This window comes from Phodopus roborovskii, unplaced genomic scaffold, assembly GCF_943737965.1.
Source record: "Phodopus roborovskii unplaced genomic scaffold, PHOROB, whole genome shotgun sequence".
NCBI lineage: Eukaryota > Metazoa > Chordata > Mammalia > Rodentia > Cricetidae > Phodopus > Phodopus roborovskii.
In genome coordinates this window covers 2,302,390-2,315,127 of record NW_026126446.1, presented here as the reverse complement: position 1 = coordinate 2,315,127, position 12,738 = coordinate 2,302,390, and the positions used below count along the sequence as shown (strand labels likewise).

The 12,738-nt window shown below is 51.6% G+C and overlaps 1 protein-coding gene across 7 annotated transcripts in view; it reads right to left on the bottom strand.

Moving 5' to 3' along the window:
- The window catches only part of Col27a1 (collagen type XXVII alpha 1 chain), a 118,343-nt gene that overhangs the window by 72,054 nt on the left and 33,551 nt on the right, over positions 1 to 12,738 (bottom strand). For all 7 annotated transcript variants that reach the window (XM_051187953.1, XM_051187956.1, XM_051187958.1 and 4 more), the window contains exons 8-12: positions 5,649 to 5,693; positions 5,017 to 5,070; positions 4,638 to 4,682; positions 2,377 to 2,430; positions 1,266 to 1,310 (exon numbers count right to left, since the gene is read on the bottom strand). In XM_051187953.1, coding sequence (XP_051043910.1) covers positions 1,266 to 1,310; positions 2,377 to 2,430; positions 4,638 to 4,682; positions 5,017 to 5,070; positions 5,649 to 5,693 — 243 coding nt within the window. The remainder of the gene's footprint in view (positions 1 to 1,265; positions 1,311 to 2,376; positions 2,431 to 4,637; positions 4,683 to 5,016; positions 5,071 to 5,648; positions 5,694 to 12,738) is intronic.

The window sequence follows — 12,738 nt, the reverse complement described above, 5'->3', positions numbered from 1 at the left end:
GCACTGTGGGGTTAGCTGGTTTCACCAGGTACCCCAGTGCACTGGTGACAGACCCAGAGAGGTAACTAGACAAGGGGACTCACTGAAACCTCTTTCTAGAATCAATGAGAGATTCCAGCTGGGACATGGCTTGGCCATCTGCTGTACATAAGACTGAACCAGCCAGGCCAGCAGCTCTAGCCAACTGCCAAAATTTTATATTTGGACCTTCTTCCAGAATTACACTCCCTTTCTAGCATGAGAGGTGAGGCAAGGGGTAAGACCACAGACTCCTCTGGAAGAGAAAGGACTCCATGGAAAGAAGAGGGACCGTGTGGAAAGCAACCTGTGCTATCAAGGGTCCTATGTTCAGAGCCTGACATTGCTACGAATTTGCTGTGTGACCCTGGCCAAGTAACTTGCATCCTCTAGTCAATGGCAGGCCTGACCAGATGAGGTGAGGCTGGCCAGCAGCCATCAGGGTGGCAGCGGAGAGCTAAGCCACACACGGGACCAGGCGTGGAAGGGAGATGTCTCAGTGACAGTCACAAGGCCTCACCAGCAGAGGGATGCTGTGCATCTTACTCTACTTCTCAGCTTCAGTTTGCCGTTCTGGAATCAATGGCTTTCCTAGCAGAGTCCAGGAAACCTACTTTTATAATAGTATTACCGTATGGTGTTCCCAAGAGTCAGTCCCAGGCGTCCCCAGCTCAACTGTTCAGAGGCTGCAATGCCTTGGGCATATTACTTAACTTCTCTGGGCCTTGCCTTTCTCTTTATGCCCTAACAGTAGCGAAACAAGAGGAAAACTAATCCATTAGAGCAACAAAGTGGCCTAAACAGAGCCAGAGGATGTGGGGGTGGGGGTGGAGTCAACACTGAATCATTCCTAGGACCACTCCTGTTGTGACCTACCACACTCTATAGCCATCTAGCCTTGTGTATGCATCAATAAAGATAGATGGAGTAGGGGGCCTGACACTGCTGTCTGAGCACTTAAGTCATCTGCTGGTCACTAACACAAACACTTGGACAGAAGCTCCAGACACAAAGCCACAAGCCACTGAAGCACATAGGGACAGAGGAGGCACCTGGAGCAGCCGGAAGGAACCCCGGGCAGCATCTCAGGCCAGCAGCTGTACCTGTGCGGCCCGCCCCACACCCACAGCCGAGAAACAGAGCAGAGAGGCAGACAGTGCCAGGTCTCAGGGACCACCAGAGCAGTACGGCCAGCAGGAGGTGGGGCTACCCATAGAGTCTGAGTAATAGACACGGAAAATCTTTACCGGCCTACCCATCTCGCCCCTCTTGCCAGGAACACCGGGGAGGCCCTGTAGGGAAAAGAGGAGAAAGATCATCATCAAGGGCCAGGAGGCACCCCTACCTCACCCAGGATTAAGTCCCACATAGTCTGGAATGTTTGCTCAGAACAGTGGTGCCAGCCGTATGTTCATTGGACGGATGTGGATACAGGGACTCATGAATACCTACTGTGGTGGGGGCTGGGGGGGGTTCCTAAAGAAAGCTGACAGCACTCCTGGCATTCAGCAGGTGCTCACTAAGTGCACCGTCTCCTGCTTTATATGATGCTCTATATTTAGCTTAATGACAGGGTTACAACTGAGCTTCCAAGTACAGGCTCAGAGGAAGAAGGAGCATGTATTAAAGTCGCCAGCCCCAAACGCCCATGGGCAGCTCTTTCCTGACTTGGACACTTGGTCTGGAAGTCACGACATCTTGGGAAATCTTAAACCTACACACCCTGAGTCTATATTCACCCCTAGGACCCAGGGGAGAGCCAGGCATCCAGGTTCCAGCTGCCACTAAAGCTACCATAGTCCTGCCTGGGATGCCTAGACTGGCGTCTGACACCTGGCTTCTGTCCCCACCCTTCTTCTCCCAGACAAGCCACACATCACTTACAAAGCAGCCAAGTGTCTGTGCCAGCAATGAGTGGACACTTGTGCAAAAGCAGGGAGAGACGGTTTGGGGCTCTGTGGGTGGCCTCTGTCACAGCTACTCAACCCTGTCACTGTGGCAGGAAAGCAGCCATAAACAGTGGTAAGCTATAAGCATGGCTATGGTCAATAAAACTTCATTTTCAAAACAGCCAACTGGCTATCCCCGCAGAACTCAAAATTAGAATACAAGTGTCTGTTGCTGGTGAGGCTCCCCTGCAGAGTCCCTTCTCTAGCCTCAGTGTCCCCAAGTACCTACAACACATGGGCTGGGGTCCCTCTACCTTGTCCCTCACCCAGGGCTACCTAGAACTGTGGAATATACACACTGGTATTTCCTGGCCCTGACTGTCCTACCCTGACCAGATGCCCCCCTCAGGGGGTGCACATCTTCAGCTGGCAATCTACAGCAGCAGGGTGGGAGTGGAGGGGTGCTTACCCGCTCTCCATCTGACCCCGGCAGGCCGAAGAGCCCCGGGAGTCCAATGTAACCCTAGAAAAGAGCAGGTGGAGATTAGAGAGGCTGAGCACAGAGTGCAGTTAGCCCAGCCTCCCTGCTGCCATCCTACAGCCGGGACCTCTGTGATGGTGGCTCCAGTGGTTCTCGATGACATAGACCTTGAGGCAAGTGTATATGCCCGTGGACTGCATGGTGCTGCGTCCACGATGTAGTCCAAAGGCACATACGCTCACACCAGGGAGGGTTGCATAGGATGGCAGAGGCCCGGCACCCGGCTTGGGACCTGTGGAAGGAAGCTATACCCAGGTTAGACACTATAGACCTCTGAGATCTGCCTGCCTTGGGGGAGTTCCCTACAGTGGTTCCTCCAAGGGCTCTAAGGTCCTGGACCTGGGGGCTTGCATTCATCCTGGTTGCCAAGTACTGCCAGTCAGCATGGCCACCCCAGGAAGCTGACACTGTGTCAGGCACATGAGTGCTCCTGAGTTAACCCTGGCAAGGACCCCACAGACTAGAGGTGCCACCAATTTGTTTCAGTTCATTTGTGTTCCACTCAAACTTCACCCAGGCATGTCACCATTCTATGTCCCTGGCCCAGATAGAGTAGACCTGATTTCCAGTCCCCAGGCTTATGCTCCCTCTGAGCCTACCTCGTGGTGGTTGAACCATGACATACACAGCCCACCTTGAGTGCTCTCCTGTCTAGTATCCAGCATGCAGGCTCATAGCCCCAGCGCCATCCAGCATCCTAGTAAATGGTTAATTCTCTCTCTGCCTCCTTGGCCTCTGGTAACTTCTTAAGGGCTAGGATCTAGCACAGGACCTGTACCACTCTGCTCTCTAGCTACTGTGCCACAGTGTAATGAAACTGCAGCAAAGCAAATGCTGCCAAGCACAAACTACCTGCCAAGTCCGACTCAATGCTTTGCACACACTGAACACTCCATGTGTCCTGTCTTCGAGATAGAGGACAAGTAACTTGTGAGAAAATTGTTATCGATAGAGTTCACACTTGATAACCTCACAATCAAGTTACAAAGGGGAGGGATCACACACACACACACACACACACACACACACACACACCCCTTATAAAATGTTTTAAGTTTATTATCTCATGCTGGGTTGAGCTGAATCCATAGCTATCCTAGGACAAATGCAGCTTACAGGCTACGGACTGGACACATGATTAAATTAGGGTATCCTCCCCACACTCCTGGCAAGAGGTATTAATTAGAATTCTATACAGGTGAGAACATTTAAGCCTAGAGAGGTAAGGGGACCTTCCTTTGGTCACACAGCTATTGTGTAGCACATCTAGTCTCCGAGTTCAAGACCCATGGTTCTTAAGCCCATGCCCCTAACCAGTGTGTCCCGAACACACACACAGCTGTGAGAGACTGGTAGTAGCTCTCCTTGCCCACATGCCCACCCCTGTGACCCACTCAGCAACCAGCTTGATAACAACCACCATCTTAAGTGCTTGTCCTGACTCTACTGTGTAGCGCTTATGGCTTGTGTTCACAGTGAGTGGCCTCCTGGGCAGTGTCTCCTTCACACACAAGAGGCAGAGTAGATTCTTGAGCCCTGGATCCTTTCTCCTAGGGTCTAGACATTCCCTCAGAGGCCACTACTCATGGGAGCCACAGGAGAGAGACCCAGAATCCCAAGACAAGAGCTACCCTGACACTGCATGCCATGTAACATTTGAGGGACCTTGCCTTCTATGCTGTGCCCACCTCTGCCACCACTAGACTGCTGTAGAGATTAATGCCAATAATGTGTCCATGTTGGCCCTCCAACCTGCCAGGGTGTAAATAGCATTGGCTCAGAAGAGGACATGTCATTGGGGATTTGCCTTGACAGACAGCCATGAGAACCACTTGTTGAACATTTCTTGAGAGACAGCAGGCCCCACTTCAGGACACCTGGGTCCTATCTCAGCAGTGTCTTGGCATGCATCATGAACAGAGCTACCCAGGCCACCATGACCTGAGACCTCTGTCTTTGCCCTCCATTTCCCCTATTCAACACACCCAGAACCTTCTCTACCTCCTGATAGCTTCTGGGAGAGTCCATGTGGAGTGCCTCTTTGGCAGTTCTAGGCAGATGGAGTTCAGTGGCTGTTATCACCTGGCTCCAGCTTCCCTAATAGCCCTGACTTCCCATGAACCAGTTAGAGGGGCAAGTGATGTCCACTCACAACCTCACCTGTGTGGGACTAGTCAAAACCCACTTACCCGGCTGCCTTTGGGGCCAGGATCTCCTACAGGTCCAGGGAACCCCTGAAACAGAAATACAGGGGGCAAGGCCATATGGAGATGCCCTCCCTGTTGCCAATGTCCCAGGGTCAATTTTGTTTTGGGCCTCAGCTGTTCTTTGGAGCATCCATGGAATGGGTTGGACCAGGGATAGCCCAGAGACTGGATAGAAGGCGACTCTGGAAGTCTTTCTCTTAGCCCCAGTTCTCCTACAGAACCTCCTAGCCTGCTGCCAGGACCAGTACCTGGCCAGCCCTTTGGGTCTACGCACAGGGGCAGCTTTTTGGCCCACAGCCTCCCCCTGCTTGGGGCACTACAGTCACCACTATGGCCACAGCTTCCAGAGCATATACTGCACCTGCCTGCCAGGGTAACCTTTGGCCCCTGGACTGCCCTCAGGTCCTGGCTGGCCCTGAAAAGGAACAAGAGAAATGTTAGGAAAGGTGTTGCCCTGCACAGCTCAGTCAGGGTCTAGGTGTGGGGGGAGGGTGCCTGTGGCAAGAATGTGAGGCAAGCTGGGAAGAAGACAAGCTGGGCCTGCTCAGGCCCCAAGCCCACCTCTCTAGAAACTGGTCAGACCAGCTCTGGGGACAAAGCCTTCTGCTCCAGGCTCAAAATCAGAAAGCACAGAAGAGGCCTGGCTGGCTGTCCCCTGGCAGGACTGCTGTTTGAGTTGGGCCAGGAGACTAGAATTCCTGCAAACCCCAAGGCGAATGGAAGGGATAATATGGCCTAACATCGCCTGGGACAGGCCAGCTATTCATGGCTCTAACCAGAGTCCAGGGGCTTCTGCCAGCCCTGGGCTGGGCTGGGCAGTACAGACACAGGCTCTTCCAAGACAGTGTGGCTGACTGAGTAAGGGGGGGCTGCTGGTGGTGGGGGAGTCTCAAGGCCTTGTTCTGGGGCTTCAGAGATTCTCAACCTAAGGAACAGGCTGGTACTATGCAAGAGGGAAACCACGTAGTACAGGGCAGTGCACACAAGCCTCACCTGTTCTCCAGGGTGCCCTGCTGCTCCAGGATGGCCCTTGTGTCCCTGTGGGGTGAAGAATTGGCATCAGGCTCTGTGGCAGGGGGTAGGGAACACCTTCCCCACATGGATGCAGGTTGTATGGCATTCATAGAAACCTGGTGTTATCTTTTGTTAGAGCAGAGAATGGAGGTAGGATGAGAGACTACGACCCACTGGTCCACATCCCAACCCTGCCTTTGAAATCCAGAGGTTTGTAGGCAGTCAGAAACAGCAGCAAAGGGCCTGTCACATGAGGAGCAAGGACAAGGTCGAACTGGAGGGAGCACACACGGTGTTGCCATCAGGATCCACTCCAGCTCATGCACCGTGACCCTGTTATACCAGAGACACTGCCTCCTTCCTCACTGGCTCTGCTCCTAGTCCCAGGAAAAGAAGGCCACCCAGATGCTCAGGGGCTGCCTTGACTCTTCATCCTCATTTGACAGGGAGACCTCACTGACTCCTGGCAGGCCCCCCATACCAGAGCTCTGCTAAGAGAGAGAGATACTGTCCCTGACTTACTGTGCAACTTTGGGTGGGTGATCCCCATTCTGTGGCTCTCAGGTGGGAGATGTGGAACTCCGAGTCCCTTCTGTTCTGCTATCTTGGAACTACAAGTTCTAGGACCCCTGAGATCTATGATGAGAGAGAGCAGCCTGCCACTCAGCACAGGCTCTTGACACCTGGCTATATGGAGATTCTGGCAGACTTATTCCCCCTACTTTGTTTCTTTTTTTCTTATTTCCTTTCCTTCCTTCTACCTTCCTTCCTTTGTTCTTTTCTTTTTTTAAGACAGGGTCTCATGCAGCCCATGCTGCCATCCAATGTAACCAAGGATGACATTGAAATTCTGACCTCTCTACATTCACTTCCCAAGTGCTGGGATCACAGGCCTGCGCCACCACATCTGGTTTGTGTGGTGCTGTGTATCAAACACAGGGCTCTAACATGCTGGGAAGTACTGATCTACAGTCCCAGTTCCCAAGTGCACATGCTATACACACACATAAATGCTTCCTCACACAGATGTACGTCAACATCCCGGACCCTGAAGATGCATGGGAAGTGGCAATCTTCATTATAACTAGCAGAGTCTATCTTAGAGGGGATGCTTGGAAAATTCCCCAGCATTTCTTCTGAATCATCTCACACCAAGAGAGACTGCCACCCACGAGATGCATCTCCATGTACATCAAGGCCTGTTATGGGGAAGAATCTTCCATGGGCCAGGAGTGGGCAAGGTGAGGCCCTCAGACCACAGCCAGGAGCTGGACAGAAGGACCCAAGCTCTTCCTACAGGCTGATCTGAATTCCAGGACTGCTTATCTATGGACTGGCTATGTGGCCAGAGCCAAGGATTCTACCTCTCCAAGCCTTGATTTCCTCAGCAATTCATTATATAATGGGGAGGTAAAAGCCAGTGCCCGGGTGGCATGACCCATGTGGGAAGCACCAAACACAGTGTCTGGCACTGAATTCAGCAACCCCAGAAACACCAGCTACTGCTTTACTTTCATTCATTCATTCACTCATTCAACAAACACTGATGAAATGTGCCTTGGCCCGCAGGGCTTTCCACATGGGAAGAAAAAGAGTCAGGCAACATCCTTTGCCTTGGGAGTTTACATTCCTAGAAAGGAACTAAAAACAAAGTAAGCAGAAAAGATAACTGTGGGTGGCCGAAGGCAGAAGGTGGGGTGTAATGAGTGTTGGGTGTCAGTTTTGCAAGATGAATATGTTCCGGAGATCAGTTGCTCAATAACCTGAATGCTGAACACCATTGCCCAGGCACTGAAAACTGGTTGAAATAGCAAATTGGATGCCATGCTACATAATTTTTACCATACCAAAAAGGAGCCATTAGCAAGTAAAGGTAGGGGACAGAGGACAGCATGGTTAGGGAGGGAATGGTGACTCCAGGGACAGCCAAGGGATGAGTGACAGGAGGAGAAGTGGGCGGGAGCTAGCTCCTAGAAAAGGCATCCGGGCAGCTGGAGCGGAGAGTGCAAAGGCCCCAAGGCAGAAATGCTTGGGATTGGAGAAGCATAAGAGGGGCCTGGAGCCATAAGAACAAAGGAGTGGGCAGAGAAGCAGCTGGAGGTAAGAATAGGTGAGTGCTACTGTGACAGGAAGCCTGGGGACATCAGGACATGGCATGATTTGAAGAGGAAGAAGATGAGCTCTTTCTCCCACAGAAGCACCAAGGAGAGCCGGGAGCTCTTGGCCATGTGACTGAGCAGGGCAATCACCTCTGCTTGCCTAGAGGATTGCTGTAAGCAACCCATAGACTCACAGGGCCAAGAGCAACAACTCTAGTAGGGTGAGGCAGGAGCCCCAAATCTCCAATACTCTACTGAAAACCAATTCACAAGCAATTGCTCTCTCCCAAAGACAAGGGATATCTTTAGTTCTAAGTCCCAGATGAGGTTTAAGCAAATCTGTACCCAGGAAAATGCTGGAAGGAATGAATGACAGAACCCACCATGCCTAGCCCTGTGCCTGCTCACCGACACCTTGAATCACTTCAGGGAGGTAGGAATCACCTGGGACACTCACCAGTGAGGAGGCTGAGGGTAATGGACTTTCCTGAGGCTGCACAGTTTTCTTAGAATACCACATAGATTGTGGTCCAACTCCCTCAGACCTTAACCATAATCACGGAGGCTGGGACAAGCCCAGAAGAACAAGAAAGGTCCTCTTAAAGATGCATCTCCCTAAGACAGAGCCATTGGATCACTACAACATCCTTTGGGCAAAGGTCAGTGGTACAATGCTGGGAGTCCCATGCTGGACCAAAGTAATTTTGACCACCTCTTGCTTCATTGGACTGACAACACAACAGAGGCCCCAGGCGAAGGCTGGCTTGCTGGCAGGAAGCTATGGCCAAGGTTGGACTGTTCTCTAAGCTCCAGATCCCAGCTATGGGCTGAGCTGTCCAGATCAGTGAATCCCAGAGGGCCTTGTGACTGTGAGCATGTGCTCCTAAGGCTGGTGGGAACATCGCAGACAAACACAGGAAAGGTGGGAGGTGGGGTGCAGAAGGGGCTCCCTGGCAGCCTCTTCCGTAGTGTTTACCAAACAGTTTTAAATGACAGGGCTGGGGACATGAGACTCTAAATCATTATCTTCTCCTGGCCCTGGCAATTACGGGGCCAGCCTATCCCACAAGGTAGCCCCGGGGCACTGATTTCCCCTGTGTGGGTGAAAGGTGCCAGGTGAGAGGGAGGGAGGAAGAGGTGCCACAGGAAAGCTGGGCTGCTGGCTGCCTGGCAGGCGGGCCTCCGCAGGCCCCATGTTTATAATACAGCACACTCTCTATTTTGGTTTGGGAGCCAGATTAATCACTGCTTACAGTGCGCAAGGAGGAACCAGACATCACCTCACCCTGCCAGAGACAGTGGGGTGCTATTTGGACTCCGGGTAAGGAGGGAGGGGATCCTGTCCCTGCCTGGGGATCTGGACACCAATGTGCGCCCACACCTAGGGTGCTTCTGGATTCTACTTCAGTAGGAAAGTGGGACCCACTCCCCAGTCTTGCTCAGTACACAAAGGCTGCCCATGGAACTTACCTGCCACCCCAGAAGCCCACACCCAACAACAGACAATAGGATGGAGTGTCAAAGAGGAAGAGACTGGGTGACACTAAGCCTGTCTGATCTCCCAGCTTGCCCTCCGGGCTCCAGTATTAGAGGATTCTCAAATCAGTGGGTCGTCTAGAAGTGTCAGATGGACCACCAGACACCCAACCCCACTTGGTGGTAAGCTGAGGAAGGGAAGGCAAGAAGGGCTACTTTTCATGTAGCTCAGTCATTTGTGTAGCCGTTAATTCATTCAGCAAACTTCTGCTGCGCCTGAGCCATGACCAAAGCCAAGAGGATAGGCAATGCGGTCACTGTCACTACCTTCTAGAAGGGGGTAAGCACACCAAGCACACATGAAAAAGAAATGTAGGTAAAGAATTGAGTGCCTGAGCCGAACTCCTGGAGTCCAGTTGTAAAGAAGGAGGAATGATAATATGAGCAATGGGGTCAATCAAGACCATGATGGGGGAACCCACAGAAACAGCCGACCCAAGCAAGTAGAAGCTCAGACTCCAGACTGACAAGTGGGGGAACCTTTACAGGACTGAACTAGGCTCTCTGAATGTGGGTGACAGTTGGGTGGCTTGGGCGGTTTGTGGGGCCACTAGCAGGGGAACCATGATTTATCCCTAGTGCATGAACTGGCTTTTTGGAGCCCATTCTCTTTGGAGAGAAACCTTGCTCAGCCTAGACACAGCTGGAGGCCCTTGGACCTGCTGCAGTGATGTGACAGACTTTGTTGACTCACCATGGGAGGCCTCACCCTCTCTGAGGAGTAGATGGGGAGTTGGATGGGGAGATGGTAGGGGTTGCTGGAGGGCCGGAGAGGGAAATGGGATTGGTATATAAAATAAGATGGTTATAAAAAAAAAAAAAAAAGAGTGTCTGAGATGGAGCTCAGCTTGGGGAGGTTGCACAATACCCTGAGTAGGGCAGTGTGGCAGAGGTGAAGGCAGAAATGGGCCAAGGCAAGAGAAAGGCCTGTGGGAATAGACCAAAAGAGCCCAGCATGGAGCTGGCAGAAAAATAGCAGGGGCCCATCATCTATGCCCTCAGCCTTTATCCCATCTTTCCGAGGGCAGTGCCAACTGGACAGCACAGGAGGGCCAGCGACCCACAGAGGAGTCTGGAGAAGTGAGTTTGAAAAGAGAAATGATTTTCAATATACTAACTTCCTTCCATTAGTCATGTCTGCCTGGCAGTGTGCTAAGACACGAGTCCTGTTATCAGGTCTTGGCAAGACAGATCAATGGGTGATGTCAGCCAGAGGGATGAGAGAGAGGGAGGGATGGGGCCAGGCAGATGTAGGTGCCCAGTATGTGTTGAACCTCTTGTAGGGAAACTACAATGGTCATGCAGGATTATGACCTCAGAGCACTGTTCCAGTTGGAGAAATGTGCTAAGGGTGTCAATGAGTCATTCAACATCCAGAAAGTCGGGAAACCCAAGGAGACGCAAAATATGAGCCACAGAGTCTGAGAAACCAGAGTGCAAACTGTTGGGGTGAGGGGGGGGGAGTGCTGGGGAGAGACTCAGGGAAGAGGGTCTTTGAGAAGAGAAGCAAGTAGCATTAATGATGGTTGTGGAGAGGTCAGGCCACGGGCACAGCAGCAAGCAACACAGGGAGGCAGGAAGCCAGGGGCACTGAGGACAAAGTGAGGGACCATGCTACTGACCAGTCAGCCTCAGCCCAGGGGCTGGACTCATGCACACTGGGGACAGGGACTGCCCTGTGCCCTGCAGGACTGGGGAGCAGATCCAGCTCCTACATATGAGTAGCTACAACCTACCCAGCTTCTTGAGGATAAGTGTGGCTGTATGTTTGTTACCCTAGTGCTAGACACTGATACAGAAGGATCACTGCAAGTCAGAGGCCAGCCTGGGCCCAGACTAAGTAAGACCCCAGCTGTGGACCTTCCTGTCCTGGAGGGCAGATTGCCCTCCTGCAGTGAAAGCACCATTCACATCAACAACAAGAAATGCACCAGGCCAGCTCAGGACCCATGGGGGGTTGCAACCGGCAGCTTGTCTGTTGAGCTGTGAATGGGCTAGAGGATTAATGATACCAGAGGAGCAAGACTTTTTCAGCTGCTTCTATTTCACGACCTTCATTACTATTCATTAATTCATTCATTTCACTCATTCGGCCAATATATCTGGTGCCTGTCATGTGCCAGCCCTGTGTGAGTGTTGGGACTACAACATTCCATTAACCTCCCCACCAACCTCTGGAGGGCAGAGACTCATCATGGAGAGGTGGCTCACCTCACCCCCATTTATAACCACAGGGGGCAGAGCTGGGACTCCATCATGTTCCATCCCAAAAGACAATCTCATAAAGAAGCCTCTTTTGAGTGGGAACTCAGCAGGTCCTCTCTCAGTTGAGAAACTGTCTCAGTCAATCTTGTGGTAAGAAAGAGGGTGGAGGGTCAGAGACCCAGGTTTAGGCCCAGCCCTCCACTTGAAGACACAAGGAAGGTTTAAGTTGGTGACTCTGGATCTTGGCTGAATGCGGAACCCACCTGGGGCCTTTCAGAGGTTCTCTTGCTTGGGGCGAGTGCCTAGCCTAGACTCACACAGTGGCTTGACTCCCAGCAGTGTTGAGGGCCACCACTGCAGAACATACCCTGGAAGCCCTGACAACCTCCACCTGTCACTCAACACCAGGGTCAACTCAGGGTTTTGAGCATAAATCTGCATGTGCTCATTAACAGGAAGGCTGATTAAATAAATAAGATCTAGCTGGGCCTCAGTCTTCTTAGCTATGAAATGGGCTTTGCCTCACTCTATGAGACAGCATCATGTGTATGTGTGTATGTGTGTGTGTATTCAAGTGTATGCATGCATGTTTACATATGTGCACATACCTATGTGTACATGCATGAGGAAAACAGAGATCAACTTTAGGTATTGTTCCTCAAGAAATGCCCTTCTTGTTTATTTTGTTTTAGACACAGGGTCTCACTCACTATGCAACCCTGGCTAACCTGGAACTTTCTATGTAGACCAAACTGGCCTCAAATTCACAGCAATCCTCCTGCCTCTGCCTCTGCTCTTCAGGTACTGGAATTATAGGTGTGTGCCACTGCACCCAATTTGTGTTATTCAGCTTATGTTTTGAGACAGGGCATCTAAGAGGGACTTGTAACTTGCTGGTTAGTCCAGGCTAGCTGGACAGTGAGTACTGGGGCCCTTCTTCTCTCCACCCCCACAGCACTGGGATCACAAGCTCATGTAAACCCATATGGCTTTTTACGTGCTGCTAGAATTGAACTCAGGTCTTCAGGCTTAGGTGGCATGCATTTTACTGACCAAGGCAGTCCCAGCCATGCCTTCTGGTGCTTTTAATTGCCACCTGTTTTCCACTGGCACTCTCCCATCCAGAACTCTCTCTTTCTCAGTTTCTCCATAGCCCTTGCTATCCTCCAACACACCTGAGGTTTTTACTGTATTTCTATTTTCTGCACTCCCATGGAAATTCTGTAAGG